Source organism: Lepus europaeus, chromosome X (genome assembly GCF_033115175.1).
Source record: "Lepus europaeus isolate LE1 chromosome X, mLepTim1.pri, whole genome shotgun sequence".
Taxonomy (NCBI): Eukaryota; Metazoa; Chordata; class Mammalia; order Lagomorpha; family Leporidae; genus Lepus; species Lepus europaeus.
The window spans coordinates 6,604,516-6,628,174 of record NC_084850.1 but is presented as its reverse complement, the minus strand read 5'-3'; the positions used below and the strand labels follow the sequence as shown (position 1 = coordinate 6,628,174).

Sequence of the window (23,659 nt, the reverse complement as noted above, 5' to 3'; positions counted from 1 at the left end):
AGTATTTGTTTTGATAATAATCTTGTTAACTTATATAATTTAGTCCATCAATGAAGTCACCTCAAAGCGAGCACATATGCTGATTGACATGCACTTTCGGAGTCTGCGCACTAAGTTGTCTCTGATACTGAGAAATGAAGAAGCCAGTAAGCAGCTGGAGGTATGACACTTTCCCTAGCACTGCTTTTAAGACTGTCTAGAAACAATAACTATACAGTTCCAAAAAATAGGGGGCAGCTTGGCATTTATTTATCATTTGTTAACAATTCTTTATAGTAGAATATTGTACAAAAGCATAATCATACTAAAGTTTTCATGCCTAAGGTTACCAAATTAAGTAGAAGTTTATGTATATTAAGGGGCTTCTAATCAGTTCACTTTTACTAGAAGTTAGAGCTGCTAATAAAATGAGGCAATATTTCTTCCATATAATGTTATCATTAAAGTACTAGAGAGTATTTAAATATCTAATCATTCCTTTCATTGTGTATGTTTATCTCTGTTTAAAAGGGTATAGAACTTCATCATTCTAATTGATTGTCACTCTTTAAAACTCCTGTCTTCAGATTCCTGGCAGAGGCTATTTCCCTAACTTACTATTTCGTCTCTTAAGGTGCATTTTATCTACTTTTATTAATTCTCCAATAATTTTCATCACCATACATTTATTTTCATTGATAACTATCTAGTATGTCCATCCATTGCCATAGAAACTTGATTTAGTTTAATGTGACAACTGAAGTATATTACTGTCAAACTCAAGAGTTCCTCATTCATTTTGATAGAGGAAAACATCATTCAGTTGAAATAGTAAAGAAAAAAAAGGAGTTCTAAACTGCATTTTAAAGGAGAAGGTAGTCAAAGCTATAGTCTTGTAAAATTTTCTGCCTTCCAACTTGATGTGTGAGTGCTGAACTCTTAATAGAGGAAAAATTTAAATCTCCTTTTGCTACTTTGGTTTCCTTCTGGCCATGGGGAGTCTATTTAATTGTTTTTGCTTTCATTCTTTCTTAATGTCCCTATGTTCATAATTTTGTGGTTTCTTTAGCAATTCTCTCATAACTTTTAGAGCAGAGCAACCTCTTTGCTCATTGTGAGTATTAAAGGAAATATATTTCTATGCCTCCTCTTACATATCTAATTCTTAAATGATTTGTAATCCTATCTTTGGTTTACCATTTATCAATGAGGTATCAATGAAAAGAATGAATCAGATTAATGAACCAGGACTCAAAAAATATGACCTTTTGAAATTCCTAGGAGTATTTTGTATGTTTTATAGTTAATAAAAAGATGTTTTATTTGTAAAATTGTTTATACCAGATATGTGCATTTATTCAAATTACCAGGTGCGTTGAATAATGAGAGACTAGTATGCATGCCTATCTTTTGTCACTACTAATATTAAAGAGAACCACATATACCTATAAGAAGTTTGCATTTTTCAACATGAGCCACTAATATGTTTGGTTTTCATTAATAGCATGCTAGAACTAAACATGAAATTTTGATACTCTTGTTAAACATGATTATCCACAAGTTTGGGGTTGCAGTTTAACTTAGTTTCATCACCACTGAATATTTGAAAGAGCTCATTGTACTTAATCGTGGATCCAGATCACTAGGTCTTACAGACTCTGATCTTATTTTAGGTTTCAGATGCAAACTAGGATTGGTTTTAAATCTTTGACATGATCTATGGTCATTCATTTTTAACTCCTCTACCAACAAATGTTATGGTTCCTTTCTTGAATTTGGGGAGGAAGAGAGGGTTTTAATGTCATCACTTCATCAGAGAGATGCTTAGATCACAGTACCATTGATTAATTATTAAAAAGTACTTTTTAAAAAAATACATACATTTATATCCTTTAATAAATAAGAAAAAATTTTATAAAGATGAGTATTGTAACAAGGAGTCTGTCAGACCAAATGAGCTGGGTTTTATTTGAGCATAATATCTTCTGCTTCTTAGTTACTATGTTGTTGATGTCATTACTTAACTAAAGCAGACTTACAAATAGGTTTTTAAAAGTAACCTTGGAAAATTGTCAACAAGCTCTTTCCTATTAACAAAAATTTATCAAATAGTATAGACATTAAGTAACCTAAAAAGTATTTACACTGTGGGAGATAGTTTCCAAAATTAGTTTTCTACTGAAACTAATTTACTGGCCCCTGATATACAGGGTCATGATAACTTACATGGCTGACCTGATTACAATTATCTTATTAATTGACACAGCATATTCATCAGATATACATTTCTCTTCAGAGTTCAAGGCAGCTTGCCTCAAGGTTTCATGAACAGTTTATTGTACGAGAAGATCTGATGGGTCTAGCTATTGGTACTCATGGTGCTAATATTCAGCAAGCTAGAAAAGTACCTGGGGTCACTGCTATTGATCTCGATGAAGATACCTGCACATTTCATATTTATGGAGAGGTAATTATTTTGGTAAATAATTTTTTCTACCTCAAATGAGTATTTCAGCTGGCTGATTTTTGTCATCAAACTTTCCCTTGTTTTTATTAGGATCAAGATGCAGTGAAAAAGGCTAGAAGTTTTCTTGAATTTGCTGAAGATGTCATACAAGTTCCAAGGAACTTAGTAGGTGAGTGAGAAATATTTGTTAACATGTACCAAAAAAACAAAATTTACACAATGTATATGCCAATGGAAATTCATTTCCCCTCACTCAAAGGTATTATTTAATTGAAATATGATTTTTAAAGTGTGGTCTGTTGCTATAGTGTACCAAAAATATTTGATCAGTATAATACTCAAAGATTATATTTTCAGAAGATGTGCAAAAGAGAGTGCTTTGCTAGATCAAACCTACTAATGCCTGAAAGGATACATTTTACTTATCCTTTTGCTATATATATTTAAGATTATTTATTTTATTTAAAAGAGATACAGAAAGATAAGGGGGAGGGAGAAGAAGAGAGAGAAAAATATCTTTCTCCTACATGTTTGCTTCCCAGATGGCCCCAAGCGGCCAGGGCTGGGCCAGGCCAAAGCCAGGAGCCTGGAGCTTCTTCTAGGACTCTTACATGGATGGGAAGGGCCAAACACTTGGACCATCTTCTGCTGCTTTCCCAGGCCATTAGGAAGGAGCTGGATTGAAAGTGGAACAGCCAGGACACTGAATGGTACCAATATGGGATGCTAGTATCACCGGCAGTGGCTTTACCCACTATACCACAATGCTGGCCTCTTTATCACACGATTTTACAAAATGAATGGAGACTTTCTAATTTGGACTAGATTTGTATTTGATCTCCCTCATGGCACTATAAAGTGATAATATTCATTTTATGTTTTTAAAGATTAACTTGAAAGTCTGTTACAGAGAGGGAGAGACAGAGAGGCAGAGAAATCACTCCCCAGATGGCTGCAACAGCTAGGGCTGGGCCAGGCTGAAGCCAGTATACAGGAGGTTCTTCCAGGTCTCGAACATTGTGGCAGGGTCCCAGACACCTGGGCCCTCTGCTGCTGCTTTTCCCAGGCTTTTACCAGGGAGCTGAATTGCAAGTGGAGCAGCTGAGACTTGAACCAGCACCCATATGGGATGCTGGTGTCGCAGGGACAGCTTTACCCTCTACACCACAATGCTTGCTCCAATAAAAATCATTTTAATTATCTCAAGGTTGAAGATCTGAATGTACCTAATATCAGATGTCCCTGAAACTTCCTACAAAGCCAATGGCAGTTCTTCATTTTGACTTGAGTATTGTTTCATGACCATTACCACCTAGGAAGTTCTCACCAATATTCCCAAGTGTTATTGGTATCTTTAGTAGATCTTGTCAGAATCAGATGTATTTTCCTCAAGAAAGCTACATAGGTTTTATGTTTTTAGTTTATAAATAGAATTGGAATATGCTACCTATACATTTTTAAAGGATTTTATTTATTTGAAAGGCAGAGTAACTGGATCACTCCCCAGGTGGCTGCAATAGCCAGGGCTGGGCCAGCCCAGAGTCAGGAGCCAGGAGCCAGGAACTCTATCTTGGTCTTCCAAATGGGTAGCAGGGGCCCAAGAGCTTAGATAATCTCCCATTGCCTTCCCAGACAGGAAGCTGGGTCAGAAGCAGAGTAACCAGGGCTTGAACTGGCGCTCTGATATGGGATGCTGCTGTTCTAAGCAATGGCTTATTTTCACTGCACCACAACACTGACCCCTGTCAATACACCTTTTATCTTTTTACTTGAGATCTTGGCTGATTATAGAAAGTGATGTGTGGTCTTACTATGTATTTTGTTTACATTATTTCAATGCCACTAAGCCTGCTTTTTGGTAGCATACAAGGGAACTTCATGTAGAAAAATGGAATTAAAAGATAAAAATAAAAAACTAAGTTTTATTAATGAGTTCCATCAAGTTTGAAACACTTTTGTAAGCAATGGTATCAACCATTTTATATCATCCCTTAAAGAACTGAGGATACTGAGAATTTAACCATGTCAGTGAAATCTTATATACCTGCAGAGAATTGCATGCCCTTTAAAGGTTGTTTAAGATTGGGAAACAAAAAGAAGTCAGAAGGAGTGAAATTAGGACTGTGAAGTGAATGCCTAATGATTTTCCTTTGAAACTCTCTCACAAAATTGTCCTTGTTTGAGAGGAATGAGCAGGCGCATTGTCATGGTGGAGAAAGACTAGTCAAGTTTTCCAAGGTGTTTTTTTGGCTAAAACTTTGTCTCAAAGTACTCTCTTAATAAGCAGATGTTGTTGTCATTCTTTGGCCCTCCAGAGAGTTGACAAGCAGAATGTCTTGAGCATCCCAAAAACTGTTGTCATGACCTTTGTTCTTGACCAGTCTCTTTGTTTTGATTGGACCATTTCTACCTCTTGAAAACCATTGCATTAATTGTGCTTTGTTGTCAGAACCATACTAATAAAGCCATGTTTCATCTCCTGTTATGATTCAGCCAAGAAATGCTTCAGGATCTTAGTGGCACTTGTTTGTTTCTTTTAAAAAATGTATTTATTTATTTGAAAGGCGGAGTTACAGAGAGGCAGAGGCAGAGAGAGAGAGAGGTCTTCCATCTAGTGGTTCACTCCCTCGATGGCCACAACAGCCGGAGCTGTGCCGGTCCGAAGCCAGGAGCCAGGAGCTTCTTCAGGGTCTCCCACGCAGGTGCAGGGGTCCAAGGAGTTGGGCCATCTTCTACTGTTTCCCAGGCCATAGCAGAGAACAGCAGGACAGCCAGAACTTTAACTGGTGCCATATGGGATGCGGCGCTGCTGCAGGTGGCAGCTTTACCTGCTGCGCCACAGCGCTAGCCCTGCCACTTGTTTCATATTTCCATTGAGAGCTCTGCTCTTTAAATTTTGAGTCTAGAGTTGTATAAACTGAACCTTTTTTATTTTTAAAGTTTTGTTTATATTTTGACATTTTGCATATACCTGACTATATATATTATATATAAAAACATATCAGGAATAATAAGAAAAACATCTGTAAAATACCCCATATCTAATTTTTTTTGTGTATAAAACACAGATGTTCTTTTTTTAAAAGCTTTTGTTTAATGAATGCAAATTTCATAGGTACAACTTTAGGAATATAGTGGTTCTTCCTCTCCATACCCACCTTCCTAGCCCCACTCCCCTCCCCCCTCCTACTCCCTCTCCCATCCCATTCTTCATTATGATTCATTTTTAATTAACTTTATATACAGAAGACCAACTCTATGCTAAGTAAAGATTTCAACAGTTTGCACCCACATACACACACACACAATGTATAAAGTACTGTTTGAGAACAAGTTTTGCAGTTAATTCTCATAGTACAACTCATTGAGAACAGAGGTCCTACATTGGAGTGTAAGTGCACAGTGACTCCTGTTGTTAATTTAACAATTAACACTCTTATGTATGATGTCAGTGATCGCTCGAGGCTCTTGCCATGAGCTGCCAAGGCAATGGAAGCCTTTTGTGACCACAAACTCTGGAACTGAACCAATTTAAGTCTGTGGTGTTGGCTGTTGTTTTTGTTCATCATTGATCCTCTTTAGCTAGAGCATGAATAACACTAATTTTGTCCTCACAAATAAATTGGTGTGGATGGTTTACCACCACTGTAGGCTTCATCTTTCAACATCATCTTGTTCCTTCTTAGTGTGAGTTATCCTAGGGAGGATGTTATGGCACAGTGGATTTAAGCCACTACTTGGAATGCTGGTTTGAGTCCAGCCAGGCTGCTCCACTGCTGATCCAGCTTCTTTCTCATGAATCCTGGTAGGCAGCAGATAATGGATTAAGTGCTTGGGTCCCTGCCACCCACTTGAGGGAACCAGATGGAGTTCTGGGCTTCTGGCTTTGGCACAGGCCAGGCTGTTGCAGGCATTTGCGGAGTAAACCAGCAGATGGAAAATACTTTTCTTGTCACTCTGCCTTTCAAGTAGATGAAAAAAATAAACATTTTCAAATGAGTTCTCCATTTCTAAATTTCTGATTCTTTTGGGACATTATCCCCACAAACCTTTCATAAAGCATCAGTGACTTCACCATTCTTCCACCAAAAACTTCATCATCAATTTGATGTTTGCATCTCAATTTTAGCAGAATTCATGTTGCTCTGATAGAGACTCTTTAAATTTGTGTCTTATCCTTCTTAATGCCTCAAACTAAATTCTGATCAGATATTTTATAGCAAGTTGGTACAAATTTATTTTGGTGTAAAGAAGTTGAAGATCTTACCTAATTTTTAATAATATACATTTTCTATGAACTCTTTGACGATCCCCTCGTAAAATCATAAACATTTTCCTATGCAATTAACATAACACCAGAAACAATATTTTTCTCAAAAAAAAAAACTAGCTCAAATAGAATTTTTTTTTAATTACCAACAGACAGAAACTTGTTATCAGTTTTATTGAAGTTTGTAGTATGGCATGATTGTAAAGGAAAGTGCCTGGGCATTTGAGTTAGATCTAGATTTTGGTCTTACTTCATTCATTTTTCAGTATTTGTGCGACTTTTGCCAGTTGTTTTAGCTCCTCTTAGTGTTCTTTTCTTGTCAAACAAATATGATCATAGCATACATCTCACAGAGTTGTAATAATTAAATGGGAAGAGTATCCATGTATCTATTTGTGTGAACTATTTTTGTAAAGCAGAATTGTACTAAATTGTCCACTGGGCTTTGGAAATAACTATGTAATGTATAATTGGATTGAATTATTTTTTTAAAATGTTAAAAGTGGATTCCACCTGGAAAGAGGATCCCAGAATCAATCAGCCTTTCTCCAGAAAGTTTGCTGAAATAAATCATTCTAGTTCCTGTTCAAACCATTGCATTTCTGTTCAGTAAAACCAGAATTCTGTTTTCAACATCGTCCACTACAACACTGGGAACATCAAGACTTTTCAGAATTTGTTTTTCTATAGGATTTGGCAAGCCAGATCTTTATTTATGGAGCTGTCATAAGAAGTATTGCATGATAGTGAATTGCTTTATTCAGTCAGCTGTAGTTAACATTAAAATCATCATTAATTTATGAAAATATATGTTGTAGACTGAAAGCAAAATATGTGAAGATTCCAGATAGTTTCTCTCCCTTTACCCTTTCATTTGAAAAAAAAGAGCAGAAATAATTGACAGAAGCACTTAGATCAGTAGTCCTGATTTAGTGGTGTCAGTTCTGTTCACTGATCAGTAACCAGTCAAGAGAAGTTATAAAGGGATTGAACCAGCCATACATGCAAGAGTTCCCACGTTACATTCTTATTACAAGAGTCACAAATTTACAAGATCCTGTTGTGAGATGGCCTTTTTCACTGGGCTCTTATTTAGGTATATATGATTCAATTTTATAAAATGATAAAATAATTAATTATTTGTTTCTAGTACTTAAAGGCTTTGGAGATTTAACAGATGTTACTGAAGAATAAAACTGGTTTTAAGCTTTTTCATTGTAATTTTGAGTTATCTTAAAGTCTGTTTTGTCTTTTACTCTATGACTAATCTTCTTACCTTCTAATATTCTGCTATAATTTGTTGCTAATGCACAGGAATAATATTCTGTTAACACATTGGCCTGAGGAATTATGTTCCTTCTAGATCTATGTATAACTACTTAAGCCATTTTAAAATTTAGGCTATCTTTTATAAATGTGCCGTACATAATTTTAGAAATATTTACTGTGAAGAAAGAAGCAGATTTAAATCTGATACATATAGAAATTCAAATTGGGAAATGAACAAACATATTTGCTATTATACTCCTTTTCCTTAATTCCTTTTGTAGAAATTTACAGAAACAGTGATACACATCACAGTACCAGCACATTTAAAGTGTATTATTTTATGCAAAATAAGACTCTTAAACTGCATTAGCAATTAAAAATTATCCAGTTAGTTCACAACTATTAATTCTGTACCTTACCAAAGAAATTTAAACTATGATGACCTAATGAAACAGAAAACTAGTTTAACTCTGTCTTTCTGAACATAGTTTCTGCTTTAGTATTGAAATTTTAGAATTCATTTATGAGTGTGTATGTGTATGTCTATAAAATTTGTGTATATATGAATGGGTGAATGTGATAAGATAGTTTACAAATATGTTTTTAAAATCAAACATGCATTATTCGTTTTCTAGGCAAAGTAATAGGAAAAAATGGGAAACTGATTCAAGAGATTGTGGACAAGTCAGGAGTTGTGAGGGTGAGAATTGAGGCTGAAAATGAGAAAAATGTTGCACAAGAAGAGGTATGTTGCCATATATGTTTCTGGCTTATCTAAAACAGGTTTTAGTTGACATTATTTTAGAGGCCTCTGTAATATGCAGATAATGTGAATATAAATATTCTGAACAATCAAGCATGTCTGATGTGATTCATGTGTCTTCTAGTGATTTGACTTTGTATTGGTCATTTTAACCTATTTAAATTACTTTAAAATGGGTAGTCATACATTTTTAAAATATGAAACATACATCATTGAATTGGACATTAATGACACATTAATGAAATAATATACACAAAAATGTTTTACTGATAGGGCATTTTTCAAGTGTTAGTTAATGTTACTGGCAAAGACAAAGACAAAATTGTGACACAGGTTAGGTTTTCTGGCCTTTATCCTTTGGCTTTTTGAGTTTGGGAACTGTGTGGTATGCATGTTTAAATTTGAGGAGGGGGTGGAAATAATGGGTGTTTCCCAAGGTTCTCATCTTTAAATTTTGTAACCCTGACTTTTATCTTCCTGAATATATGCTTTTGGGAATAACCTTTAAACTATTTCTGTGAGGTAGAGAAGGTGAAGGTGTGCCTTTCTGTACAATACTTTATTTGTTTAAAATACTATCCCCTTGAGTGTCATAATTTTCACATATCTAGCCTTCTTTCATGAACGTTTTTTTTAGATGAGGCTTAAATCCTTCGGGATTCTCTACTGCATTATTTTTGCATTCTTTAATTTTTATATCAAACTTGTTATTTATTTTCTTAAAATATGACCATTGATACAATAATATAGCTACTTAATATTTTAAAATTTGAATTTTTGAATTTTTTCTGTTTTTACCAAGGAAATTATACCACCAAATTCCTTACCTTCCAATAATTCAAGGGTTGGACCCAATACGTCGGAAGAAAAAAAACATTTAGATATAAAGGAAAACAGCACCCATTTTTCTCAGCCTAACAGTACAAAAGTCCAGAGGGTAAGAATTACTTGTCACTTTGAATTACACTAAAAGGAATTTCTTCAACTCAGATGGTACAGTTGGTATTTTTGGTATTTTCTCTGGTTAGACTTACAGGATGCTTATGTTCTGTTTTTTTTTTTTTTCAAATCTGATTGCCAGGTTATGAGATACTATAGACCAAAATAATACATATATTCCAGTTGATTCAGTGACATATCTTATGCTATAAACACAGAATACCTGGGTTGCATATTTTTTTTTTGAGGGTGGACTTTGTTTTTTCCATACTGTGTCTTAAATTTTCAGATGTTATAGTTCAAAATGTGCCTTCCCTTACATGTATTAGTTGCTTAAAACCATGCTTTAGAGACTTAATTCACTATTTGAACTAACCTAACTATTTGGAAGTGGGTTTAGAAGTCCTACAGTGAAAGTCCTGCGTTCAGGCTTCTGTGTATCATTTGTTATAGTTAATGACATCACTTGCATTCCTTATACTGCTTTAGGTGTTAGTGGTTTCATCAACTGTAGCAGGGGAATCCCAGAAACCTGAACTCAAGGCTTGGCAGGTAGGAAAATATTCCTTGAAAAATACATTTTAAATTTATATTTTAATGTTTATTCCCCTTATTAAAAAAGACTACAAGTGATCTTCATGGTTGGGACTGGTAGAGGAGTGTTTTTAGATTTGTGAATCCATTGCTGGGGATACAGCTCAAACACCTTCACTCTGCTTATAAGCCCTATTCTGGTTACTTGTTTAGTGTCATCTCTTCCCCAGCTTTCTCCCTGCACTCTAGAGAAGCTTGAGTCATACTGAAATACTTGGAGTTCTCTGAACATTATCGTACTCCTTTGCTTCTAGAATTATATATGGGTTTCACTCTGTCTGGAGTATTCTTTGTCCCCCACTTGCCACCTCACTTTAACCGTACGCTGAAACTGTTCTGTACTTACCACGGGTCTTCCAACTGGGTTGAGAGCCTTCCCCTTTCTGTGCTCCAATGTGTTCACACCTAACATAGCACTCATATATAGATGGTTTACTTGTGGATCTCAATCAACCATATTGTAAGCTCCTTGAGGGCAAGGGCCCCTATCTGACCCTGAAAACTGTTTATGGAGAAGATGCTATGACTCACAAGAGATTAAAAGCAAAACTACCATTTTACAAAGAAAACTGTAACTGCAAGCAAATTGAATATTCCTCTCTGCTGGAAAGTCCAGTTCTTTTTCCAGAACAGGGAATCACTTTTTCTTGGTTTCTGCATTGAAGGCCACCATCCTTTCTTCCTTTTGATTTATTGTTCTGGCTCACAAGAATGGTTCCTGAGTACTCCCACAGTTTGGACATACTGAAAGAGAAAATGATTTTAAAATATTTTTTCCAAAATAAATCTAAGTATTTTAAAGGAGATTTTAGTGATATTTGACCTAGGGGGGAGTATGTGGCATTCATTCCATCATATGGAATGACATATAGCAGAAGCTGAATTGGAGGTGGAGCAGCCAGGTCTTGAACCGGTACCCAAATGGGATGCTGGCACTAAAGGCAGAGGCTTAGCCTTCTATGCCACAGAGCCAGCCCCCTGTTTTAATTTTTTTAAGAAAAGAGATCTGGAGGCTGGCACTGTGGCATAGCAGATAAAGCTGCCACCTGCACATCCCACATAGACGCTGGTTCGAGTCCCAGCTGCTTCTTCCAATCCAACTCTCTGCTATGGCCTGGGAAAGCAATAGAAGATGGCCCAGATGCTTGGGCCCCTGCACTTGCATGGGAGACCTGGAAGAAGCTCCTGGCTTTGGTTTGGCCCAGCTCTAACCTTTATGGCCGCTTGGGGAATGAACCAGCAGATGAGAAATCTCTCTCTCTGCCTCTGCCTCTCTATAATCCTGCCTTTCAAATAAAGAAATCTTGAAGAAAGATTGATAGTAACAAATTTTTTTAAAAAGATATCTGATTCTCAAAAATCTGATTCTTTTTTGTTAAAAGATTAATTTTATTTGAAAGGCAGAGTTAGAGAGAGGGAGAGGCAGAGATCTTCCATCTGCTGGTTCACTCCCCAAGTGGCCATAACTGCCACAGCTGGGCCAGACAGAGCTTCCTCTGGGTCTCCCATGTGGATTCAAGAGCCTAGCAGTTGAGCCATTTTCTGCTTCTTTCCCAGGCTCGTTCGCAGAGAGCTAGATGGGAAGTGGAGCATCCAGGAATTGAACTGGCATCCCATATGCTGCAGACGGTGGCCTAACCTGCTATGCCACAGAGCCATATGAAGCCTATGGTTTTTCAGCAGCATCTTACTGTTGTAGGTGGTTGTTGCTACTAGGAGGCAGTGCCTTGCCTACCGGATTAAGGTCAGCTTATCAGTAGGATTTTTTTAAAGATTTATTTATTGGGCCCGGCACTGTGGCACAGCGGGTTAACGCCCTGGCCTGAAGCACCGGCATCCCATATGAGCACCGGTTCTAGTCCCGGCTGCTCCACTTCCAGTCCAACTCTCTGCTATGGCCTTGGAAAGCAGTAGAAGATGGCCCAAGTCCTTGGGCCCCTGCACCCACGTGGGAGACCTGGAAGAAGCTCCTGGCTCCTGGCTTTGGATCGGCGCAGCTCCGGCCATTGCGGCCATCTGGGGAGTGAATCATCGGATGGAAGACCTCTCTCTCTCTGTCTCTACCTCTCTCTCTAACTCTTTCAAATAAATAAAATAAATCTTAAAAAAAAAAAATGGGATGCCGGCACTTCAGGCCAGGGCTTTAACCCACTGCACCACAGTGCCGGCCCCTGGTAGCAGGATTTTCTAAGTGTTCAGTTTTATTGCCTATCAATTGTCACATTCACACGAAAGGAAAAAGAAAAGCTTGTTCAAGTCCCCACATACCTTTAAGATGTGGTATACTGAATGTAAGCAGGCAAAAGCAGCTCAACTGTAGCCATACCTATCAAATGAAAGGTCATTATTAGGCTTTTCTTACCTTTTAACTTTGTCTAAAAATTATACTATATCCACACCAAAGTTTCCATATGCTTCTTGGTGGTTATTTGTGAATATCAGTAACATTATGCAGTTCTTCAGAAGCAAAATGTTGAACTGGTTTCCATTTAGAATGTCTGTCTCATAGTTGCTAGATATTTACACAACTGTTTAGGCTTCCTTATAACTTGTAACAAGAAATAATTTATTTTGTCATTTATGCTGATGAGCTAAAAGAACAGAGTTTTAGTATATGCCTTTCAAAAAATCTATTCTTATACTAAAGTGTAGTATACAGAGAGAAATTAAACCTTCCTTATCTGTCAGCCTTTTGAAACTTTCAGAGTATATTATTGAAATGTTTCTGGGCTTGCTTATCTTTATGCTCATGGATGTTCCTAAATTTTTTTGTCTCAACAGATTAATTATTGTATTTTTATTAACCCTGATTCTTTTTTGCTTTGTTTGTTCTCTGTTGACAGAAATAACACAATTGTTAGCGTTTTTACTTTTGTATCCCTGGTATCTAATTTTGAATTTTTTAATGTTATAAATAATTTAGAATATTTTAAACTGTTAATTTTATTTATATAGATGTAATAAAGCTTGTATAATTCTGAATTATATATTTGTAGTTTTTGCCAACATTTAATAGTAGTATATAAAACATAATCTGATGGATTTAAAGGGTTACTCTAATGATCTGTCCTTATTCACAGATGTACAAAATACACCAACTACTTTGGCTTTTATGTATTGATTTTTATTTTCAACAAAGTTTTGTGCCTCCTGTTCACCAGACCCTGTGCTAGGGATTTAGTCACTATTTATATTTTTCAGATTAATTTTTCATTAATTTTTTAGATTTATTATTGCGATTTTTTTCAGGGTATGGTACCATTTGTTTTTGTGGGAACAAAGGACAGCATCGCTAATGCTACTGTTCTTTTGGATTATCACCTGAACTATTTAAAGGTGAGAACAAAAAGAACTTTAACTTCTAATCCTTTTGTACTAATATGTAAATAGTCCATAGTAAATCTTTCAGCACTTAGGATTCATTTAGCTTGTGTATAGCAGTGTATGATATGTAAATAGAAAAAATGCTCACTTTGGTTAGCTTATTTTGCTTCTAAAAACAATTCAGTTTTTCATCATTACAAATTTAAGATTAATGTCTCAGTTCTCAGTAAATTCCTGTGTGCTCCCTTATTCTTCTGTTAAACACTTAACAGTCAGTTTAGGTGATCCTATACATAGCCTTCTAACCTAGATGATCCTTTCTAGCTTTCGTGGTTTATTTCCAGGCCAAATCTTGTGTCAGTAACCCTTAACGTTTCTGTAACCTTTTATGTCACTTACCAAGGAAATCTCAGCATTTCAAGAAGTTGTCCTCTGTTTACATGTTTGTCCTTCATATCTTTCTATATACTTGGTTATTTGAATTGTAAATGATTTGTGTCTTTTATTTGCTCATTTTAGTACCTGTCAGTTTCTCCCTCTAGATTTCTAGATTGCAAACTAGAAGGTAGAAACCAAGAGGCTGCAATGTGTGGTGAAAAGAGGCTACAGTGTGTAATCAAAAGAGCACTGGATTGGCAATCTAGTAATTTGCTTCCATTTTTTGGCTGTGAGCTAGCTATGCAACTTTAGCCAAGTTACTTCCCCAGACTGGGAGCATTTTTGAAATTCTTTGTAGCCAACATGTTCTAAATTTATCAAAATGGAACCTTACCGATTTCATTTTTGTAACTTCTTCTTTGTATACATACAAATCAGAATTATATAGCTGATCTAAAATAGTCTTTAAAATGTAATCCATCTTTCTATTTTATTTGTGTTGCTATCTTAAGAATTTTTGATAATTTCTTGAAGAAATAAAAGTAAATGATTTTATCTTAGGCATTTCATTCATTTTTAGGGTAATCAGTTAATAATCAAAGGTGGGAATGCTTCATCTAGCAAGGTTTGCATGGGTAGGATGCCTCTTTGATTTGCTTATTTGTTTTTTTGTTTGTTGTACAGTGTGTTATGTGTAGTCTCTTGAATGTTTTTCTTCATAGTCTTATCTTAAATAATTAGGAAGACCTGGAGAGTTAGGGATGCATTCTATCAAATCCTTTGTTCTTTTCACTGATGTTCTCTCTTAAATCTTTCAATTTTATTGTTCACAACTGTATGTCTTTTGGTTATTGGCAGCTGTCCTGTTGCCATTCTTTCCCATCTGGCATCTTTCACTAGAACGTGACTGCTTTTCCCAGTGGGATAACCTGGAATACCTGTTTTGCAAGATACACCCAATACATGAGCAAATACTATACCTTTGAAGGAAGGAAGCCACTCATCTGTAGTCTTTTTCTCAAGTCCTAAGCAAAGCAGAGTCTGGTTCACTGCACAGCTGAAACTCACTGAAATTCTTACCTGACCATTCATTTCTAGATGTCACACCAAGATTTTAGAAACTCCGTTTTACAGGTCCTTCTTCAGTGACTGTTCATATACACCAGGAGATGGGAATGTCCAGTCTGCAGGCCATTTAAGACCCACCAAATCATTTGGTCTGCAGGACTCAAAATTCAATAAATCTGTAGCAAGCTAATTTTTAAGTTGATAATTTTGTATGGCCCATGGATGATGATACAAATATCCAAATGGCCCTTGGCAGAAAAAGGGTTCCCCATCCCTGAATATAGGCTGTCACTATAATGACCTCTGCTTGAGAGAGACACCAGTACTACTGTAGTAAAGGATCTGATTCCATGTAGCCTGTCAATGCATTGTTTATGGTTAGATTGGAAGGACTTTGAGAGGCAGTTTCATCTGGATTTACAGAACCCAGTTTAGTGGGAGCAATGTGTGTTAAGAACCTGTCAGTGTACCTCAGTTGTATATTTTGATCAGTTAAATTTATTCTGTTTGTTATTCTTGATCTAGGAGAATTGTGGTCTTTTAGAGGTTTTCAAGGCATTATATAACATCTTGCTGTTTTGGCCAGACGCTAAGTAGGTTTTTTTCCCCTCAAGTAAGGAATATCAGTGTTTTCATTCAGTTCATGGAAAATAATTGTTCCTTAATTGTATAATCACATCCAAAGATAGTATACCCATATGTTCTTATAAAACAAAAAAAGGGCCCATACTCAATTTATAGTGCTTTATAAATTTAAGATATCATTTGGAAAGTTGTTTTAATTAAGATTACTTACAATGTGTGTTTTTTAAGGCTAGCTGGTTAAACTTAAATGTTATTGGTCTTTATACATTTTAGCATTGTTTTATTCCATGTCTTCTCATCAAGAAGTCCCAAAACTACCATATCTGCCTTAGCAGTAGAATAATTGGATAATAGTGCCAAATCAAGCAGCTTTAAGTTTTATTCAATATTATTTTATTGTAGAGTACTTTTGTTATATCTCTAACTCAGGACATCAATAATCTGTTAGCTGTAGTTATTTTCTTTTTAAGGAGACCCTTTACTTTCCTGGTAATTCTGTGTAATCGTGTTTACTGTAAATTTAGAACTGAAATTGAAGTATTTCCAGTATACTTTTTATCTGATGAAAAGGAGAAAGGTATTATTAAGTAAAATGTCAAATTATTTTTACTGTTATCTTGTATATTTTAAATAGGAAGTAGACCAGTTGCGTTTGGAGAGATTACAAATTGATGAGCAGTTGCGACAGATTGGAGCTAGTTCTAGACCACCACCAAATCGTACAGATAAGGAAAAAGGCTATGTGACTGATGATGGTCAAGGAATGGGTCGAGGTAGTAGACCTTACAGAAATAGGGGGCACGGCAGACGCGGTCCCGGATATACTTCAGGTACAAACTAAGCATTTTACTCAGTAACTTTATCTGTTCTAGACTTAATAGCTGCTAATCTCTAATACTCATTAGAACCCCATTGTAACAATTTCTCACTACGTGATTTTCAATTCATAGTGGGTCACATTGTGTTACAAGAGACTTACAGAGTGAAAATCTGATAATAACACACATAGTAAACAGGGCGAGTATGAGTTCTGTCCATGTTCTGATTGTGGATAAATCTGCTTAAGCCCTTGTGTGTTGATGGCTTTCTAAAAGGCCTCTCCTGATTTTATTACTGTGTAGCCAAAACGTTTTCCACTTGTGTACTGTGGCTCATTTTTTGTTAGGCATGTGCTGGTCATACTTCTTGATGCACCGTGTAAATCAGGGGTCTATATCCTGTGGGTCATAAGGTGATTTTGAGTGGCATGGCCAAAGTCAACCCTAGGCATAGTCAAGAACAGGCAAAGTTTCTTTGCCTTCCCAGCTCTTCTGTCCTTGCTTCTTTCTACTCTCCCAGTACCTTTTGGTGAGCCAGGTCCCCACCTGCCAGTGCCTACTGTCTTTCTTGCTCAATTGTGTATCTACTATGTAACTTGCTAATGATGGTATAAGGTATAATCCATCTCACAAATATTTGCATTTCAAAAAGGAACTCTTTAAGATGGAAAAGCTACAAGATCCACAGGAATGAAGCTATAATGGTGAAGCTATAATTGGTCATTAGCTCCAACAGAGGAAGAGAGAGAGGTAGTAGAGTGATATTCTGGAGTCCGGGAGAGTCGTCTACTCCTATGGCCAACTTTGAACCTAACCCTAACCCCTCTTCCAACAGTCTATTCTTTTACCTATAAATTTCTACCTCACTGTGGAACTCTTTTCCCCTATTTCCATATCTGTGTCATTAACCTCCTCAGGCACAATAGGTTTATTATAGTAACCCGACATGAATTATCACAGTTGTTTTAGTGGGAGTGGGAGGGAAAATTGTGAACTAAGCGTAAGGCAAACATACCTGTCTTTCAGCAAGGTCCAAACCCTGAACCCACAACAGACCCTTTTTGGAGACAGTTGTCATGATGGCCTTTGCCACCTCCCAAAACCAAAATCCATAGATTGCCCTCTGTCCATTTCTAAATCTTGTTAAAAGGAGCTCTCTTCATAGAGGTTTTGTTTGTCAGGGTATTGCATTTAACTGATGGAGACAACTTTTCCTCCAGAGGGCACAGATGTGTAAAGGAACACAGCTGTTTAATGATGTGTCACATTTGGGTTTGAACTTAGGTGACTATAATAAAATTCCCTTTTTAAAAAGGAGATCCAAAACTGTTTATGACCAAAATTACCTTAAATATTGCAATGCCCTTCAATTTGAATTTAAAAACTTTTATTTTACAACATGGTAGATGATAATTTTTTGTTTGTGGTGGGCTTATAAATTGGGAAAAGTATTGAATTACCCCTGAAACGTCTCTGGAAGCTTCTTTTAACCTTTTTTTTTTAAAGTCGGACAATGGTATATAACTTTTAACTCTCGATAGGAACTAATTCTGAAGCATCAAATGCTTCTGAAACAGAATCTGACCACAGAGACGAACTCAGTGATTGGTCATTAGCTCCAACAGAGGAAGAGAGGGAGAGCTTCCTGCGCAGAGGAGACGGACGGCGGCGTGGAGGGGGAGGAAGAGGACAGGGAGGAAGAGGACGTGGAGGAGGCTTCAAAGGTACAGAGATTTTCATTATTAAGAAATAAAGGTGAATAACTCTTTGTGATGCAATGAAATATTATCAAGATTTCATCTTTCCTGTTTTGTGCTGATCACCATAAGAAAACAGTAGGCTCTTACTTATATGGTACATAGCAAAAATATTATACAGCCTTCCTTTATAGTTCATGTAGAATATATGAATAAACATTGATAATTAGTTCAGCTTCTTTAGAGATTCTAAACATAGCATCTGATTGCAAATTCAGATTGTCCTGCAATGCTGCTGATGCTTTTATAATATTTGTTTTCTTTGTAACAGTCTAGATTATTAACTATTATATAACTAGACTCACTAAGCTATTGATTACACTTTAGAGCCTGTGATTGGTCTGAATAGAAGATGGTAAGTAAGCATTTCAGAATCAGTAACTGCTGAACTTTTAAAAAACGTTGCTATAGGAAACGACGATCACTCCCGAACAGATAATCGTCCACGTAATCCAAGAGAAGCTAAAGGAAGAACAGCAGATGGATCTCTTCAGGTAAACTCTCTGTGCTTCTTTTCACCTAAGTTATTTCAATATGGTAGTTTGAGATTTGTGAGTCTATTTTTAAGCATATACAGAAAGTATAAGTTTTGTGTATGACATTTTTTCCCATCAACATTATAATGTGGGTAATCTTAGACCTTAATGACAAATGCACAGATAAAGTTTCTCTGGGGAACATGCAAAGTTTTCACATTTGTGAAAACTTTGACAGCCACATTATGATTTTTAATAACACATTTGTGAGCCCACTCATCCCCCAAAAAACAGTCATCCTGGAATATATTAAGAGATTTGAGAAAACTCTCTGGATCTCTTCTCCCTTAAGTTACAAGGATAGAATATTCCCTTTAAATGAGGAAAAGAAAGTACCTCTCACAAGTAGTACTGAGGGTAGGACTGATGATATTCAGCTAGTCTCCATGCCAAATCAGTCAGCTGCTTATTCACAGACAGGGTCTATTCTAAGGATCCCATCTTAATCAGAATTAAACTCATTGTTAAGTAAATTTTAAGTGACCACTCAGCATATCCAGGCACCTTTGTCTAAGTGCTTTGTGTATGTTTTATCTCATGTAATCATACAGCAGCTCACGGAGGTAAGTAGTTTTGTTTTATTTTATAGTTGAGAAACTGAAGCTTTAGTCCTTTATCCATAGTCACATAGCTATGGTGGGATGATGTTCAGACCTTGGTGTCTGATTCTCCAGAATGCATGCTTTCTTATTCTTCTGTTACTTTCAGTTCTCAAGCCAAGTAGGGTTCCTTTCTGACTGTAAAATGGTTTAGGACCACACCCAAGGTTAATGATGGATATTTCTTAAGGTAAAAACTTTGATGGCATATTCCTAAGAATTCATAGCAACTTTAAGTGTTAACTGTTGGTTGATTCTTAAGAATTCACTTAGAAAAAAAGGTCTTGTGCCTAGATGAAAAGATTGGCAAATTTATATACATGTGCTTTACAAAAATAAAAGGTATTTATGTACCACTTTGGTAATTCCCCACTTAAACTGACGTGTTTGATGGTCTGGGCAACCTGATCATTGTATTTTATAAGTGTGCATAGTTATATTTAGAATACTGAATAACAGTTATGTTTTCCATGTGAAAGTAGATGAAAGATCAAAACATTAAACCCTTGATGACCAAACACTTAAAACATACATCTGGATCCAACACTTAAACATACTTTTAAATTGCAGTTAACATTTTGGGATATTTTTAGCGCTTATACCTGAGGCAAGTGAATACTGTCAGTTGTTTAAGGTCCATTGGTCAAGGTCTTCCTTTGGTACACCATCTAGAATTCTGTTAGCAATGTTCAGTGTTAGCCCTTAAAATATTTTGTAACTCTTAGAATATTATTTTTTAAACTATGTTAATCTTTATACCCTTCTAGGATTACCTTTTCAAAAATTATCTCCAAAGCTAAGTTTGTGGAGAATGGAATTAAAAGATCTTTATTTTGCTTCAAAAAACTCTGAAATCCATGCATCCTTTTTTTTTCATACAGTGTATTGCCCATGAACTTTTTGAAGATCTATCATACAAGCTAGAAACCAGTGTTCTCATTTTTCTACTCTAAGACAATGGAGTTCACAGTACACAGAGAAATTTAATCATACTTATAATGGGATATAAGCTTATAAACTAACGGCTAACTAATAAAGTGATTTAGTTGAGTTCTTAACCTGGGAAATTCAGAATAAGAAGACATTATTTTGTGTGTCTCCTAGGTTTCAAATTCTTTGGAGAATAATCCATTCTTTTTTGAACTCTAGTGTTAGAGGCATGTATAACTTCTGATAATCAGTAATAGCAATTGATTTTAACTGTTTGTTTCTCACTGTTCTATTCTGCTTAGAATAGAAGTTTGTCTCTTTGGATGCAGTGAGATGACCATTTGTGTTCCAGTTAAAGAAGCAGAGTGTTCTAAAATCAAACTCAATAAAGACCCAATCTTACCTTATCTTTGCACTTCTTGTATTATCATCTCCAGTTCCCTTATAACGTGTAGAATTTACACTTCAGACTTGCATTTCTTGTCAGGCCAATTACAGTTACAATAGGATATGATCTGTATATATAACAACTATAACTTGTTTTAGATCAGAGTTGACTGCAATAATGAAAGGAGTGTCCACACTAAAACATTACAGAATACCTCCAGTGAAGGTAATCGGCTGCGCACGGGTAAAGATCGTAACCAGAAGAAGGAAAAGCCAGACAGCGTGGATGGTCAACAACCGCTCGTGAATGGAGTACCCTAAACTGCATAATTCTGAAGTTATATTTCCTATACCATTTCCGTAATTCTTATTCCATATTAGAAAACTTTGTTAGGCCAAAGACAAATAGTAGGCAAGATGGCACAGGGCATGAAATGAACACAAATTCTGCTAAGAATTTTTGTTTATTTTTGGTATTGGCCATAAGCAACAATTTTCAAATTGGCACAAAATGATCTTGAAATTTGAAATTTTGCTTTTAAGTATACTTAGCACTTCAGGGCAGGATTTTTGTTTTATTTTTTAAAGTACTGAGCAGTGATATTCTTTCTTAATTTGGGCCATTTTCTTGCATTGGGTGAGAACTCACCAGTACATTTAAGTTTTTTTAAATAGTGTTTATGATAAACCTACTAGACTTCTATTTTCACTCTCACAGAGAAATCTCCATGAAATGCTATGTCATTTCATGACCTGTGTCAGTTTATGTTTTGGTCCACTTTCCAGTATTTTTGTGGACCCTGAAATGTGTGTGATGTGACATTTGTCATTTTCATTAGCAAAAAAAAAAGTTGTATGATCTGTGCCTTTTTTATATCTTGGCAGGTAGGAATATTATATTTGGATGCAGAGTTCAGGGAAGATAAGTTGGAAACACTAAATGTTAAAAGATGTAGCAAACCCTGTCAAACATTAGTACTTTATAGAAGAATGCATGCTTTGCATATTTTTTTCTTACATGAACATCAGGTTAGGCAGTATAAAGAATAGGACTTGTTTTTGTTTTGTTGCACTGAAGTTTGACAAATAGTGTTATTGAAAGGGATGTGTAATTTTTCTGTATAGACAGAAGAAATAACTATCTTCATTTGAGAGAGGCTAAAATGTTTTCAGCTAGGAACAATTCTTCCTGGTTGAAAGTTAGTAGGATATGCCTGCTCTTTGGCCTGATGACCAATTTTAACTTAAAACCTTTTTTTATTTGTCCTCTCCAAGTTTTGTGAAAGTTTTTCATATTTTGATTTCAAGCTTCTTTTGGTGAGATGCAAAGGTCATTTCATGTATACATAATAATCCTGTGCCATACAGGTACTTTGTCTAAGAAACTTTGGAAGCAGGTTAAATGTTTTGTAAACTTTGAAATATAGGGTCTAAGCTGTAAGCAGATCGAAAAGCAGACTAGGGTTGGTTAACAAATAACACAATTTTTTTTTTAATTTTTTTCCCTTTTGTTTTTTGATGTGTTGGGTTTTGGTATTGTTTTTGAGTTTTTCTTTTTTAATTAATGAAATTTACTGAGGAAAAATATGTGAAGGACCTTCACTCTTAAGATGTTATATTTTTCTTAAAAAAAAAAAAAAACAACTCCAAGTAGGGGTACCACTGATTCTGTACAGAGCCGTACAAACCGAAGTTCTGCCTCTGATGTGTTTTGTGAGTTTGTTTCTTTGAATTTTCATTTTACAGTTATTTTTCCTTGCATACGAATAAGCATATAAAAATGGCAGCAAACTGCACATGATTTCACGAATATTAAAAAGTCTTTTAAAAAGTATTGCCAAACATTAATGTTGATTTCTAGTTATTTATTCTGGGAATGTATAGTATTTGAAAACAGAAATTGGTACCTTGCACACATCATCTGTAAGCTGTTTGGTTTAAAATACTGTAGATAATTAACCAAGGTAGAATGACCTTGTAATGTAACTGCTCTTGGGCAATATTCTCTGTACATATTAGCGACAACAGATTGGATTTTATGTTGACATTTGTTTGGTTATAGTGCAATATATTTTGTATGCAAGCAGTTTCAATAAAGTTTGATCTTCCTCTGCTAAATTGATGTTGATGCAATCCTTACAAATGATTGCTTTTAAAATTTTAAGATAGGAAAAGAAATCTATAGAAAGTGTTCTGTTACAAAGTGTAACTGTTACCATTGGAAATGTCACATGTCATAGGAAGTTAGCTGTTATCTACCAACTTTCAAGAACTTATATCTTGTTTAATAAAACAAGTGAAAAATCAAAATGGTACAAAAACACTATGTACCATTACAATATGCACTAAGTCTCTTTTTTACGAAGGCTGAATTCAGCAAGGCGCTAACTTGCTTAAATGTGAATTACTAACTTCTAAAACTGTAATTTGATTCACATGTTTTCAAATGGAGTTGGAAGTTGATTCATATTACAATATTTGTGTGCTAAACGTGTATGTTTTTCAGTTCAAAGTCATGATGTTTTTAAATCTTTAATTAAAGTTTCAGAATCTGAAGATTGTTTATCTAGATGTAAATTTTTATTAAAAACTTGCACTTATGAAAAAGCAACAAATTAGTCTGACAGATGTTTGCTCCTGGCTTTAAATTTCTATGAAAAAAATTGATATGTGGGGGAAAAGTTATTTTTCATGCAAAGCAATTGTGTGTTGCAAATCATCTTTTATATGCCCTTAAAAGGCAAAAATGAACATATTTGAAACTAATTCTCCATATTCTCAGTTACAAAAGTTACACCTATGGCCTTAAAAAAGGATATAGTGTAGAAGTGACAGTGTCAAATCTCCACCTGGTGTTAGAACCTGAAATAATGCAGGACAGCCTCCTACACTGATTTTTTTTTTTTCTGAAAAATGCCTCTGTTTTCAGCTTTTCTAGTTTTTCACCGTGGTTCTTTGGTTCTCTGCTACACATTCTGCCAAGCTGGGCATAATCC

At 35.6% G+C, this 23,659-nt stretch overlaps 1 protein-coding gene across 11 annotated transcripts in view; it reads left to right on the top strand.

Annotated features, from left to right (window-relative positions):
• Nucleotides 1-23,219, top strand: part of FMR1 (fragile X messenger ribonucleoprotein 1) — a 42,591-nt gene extending 19,372 nt beyond the window's left edge. The window contains exons 7-17 of one of the 11 annotated variants that reach the window (XM_062182871.1): nt 44-160; nt 2,276-2,446; nt 2,537-2,615; nt 8,621-8,730; nt 9,551-9,685; nt 10,177-10,239; nt 13,531-13,617; nt 16,271-16,466; nt 18,071-18,178; nt 18,623-18,705; nt 20,874-23,219. In XM_062182871.1, the coding sequence (XP_062038855.1) occupies nt 44-160; nt 2,276-2,446; nt 2,537-2,615; nt 8,621-8,730; nt 9,551-9,685; nt 10,177-10,239; nt 13,531-13,617; nt 16,271-16,466; nt 18,071-18,178; nt 18,623-18,705; nt 20,874-20,984 (1,260 nt within the window). In that variant the 3' untranslated portion in view covers nt 20,985-23,219. Of the gene's footprint in view, nt 1-43; nt 161-2,275; nt 2,447-2,536; nt 2,616-8,620; nt 8,731-9,550; nt 9,686-10,176; nt 10,240-13,530; nt 13,618-16,270; nt 16,467-17,995; nt 18,179-18,622; nt 18,706-20,822 lie in introns of all 11 variants that reach the window. The other 10 variants (XM_062182869.1, XM_062182865.1, XM_062182866.1 and 7 more) reach the window with 10 other exon arrangements.
• The last annotated feature ends 440 nt before the right edge of the window (nt 23,220-23,659 follow it).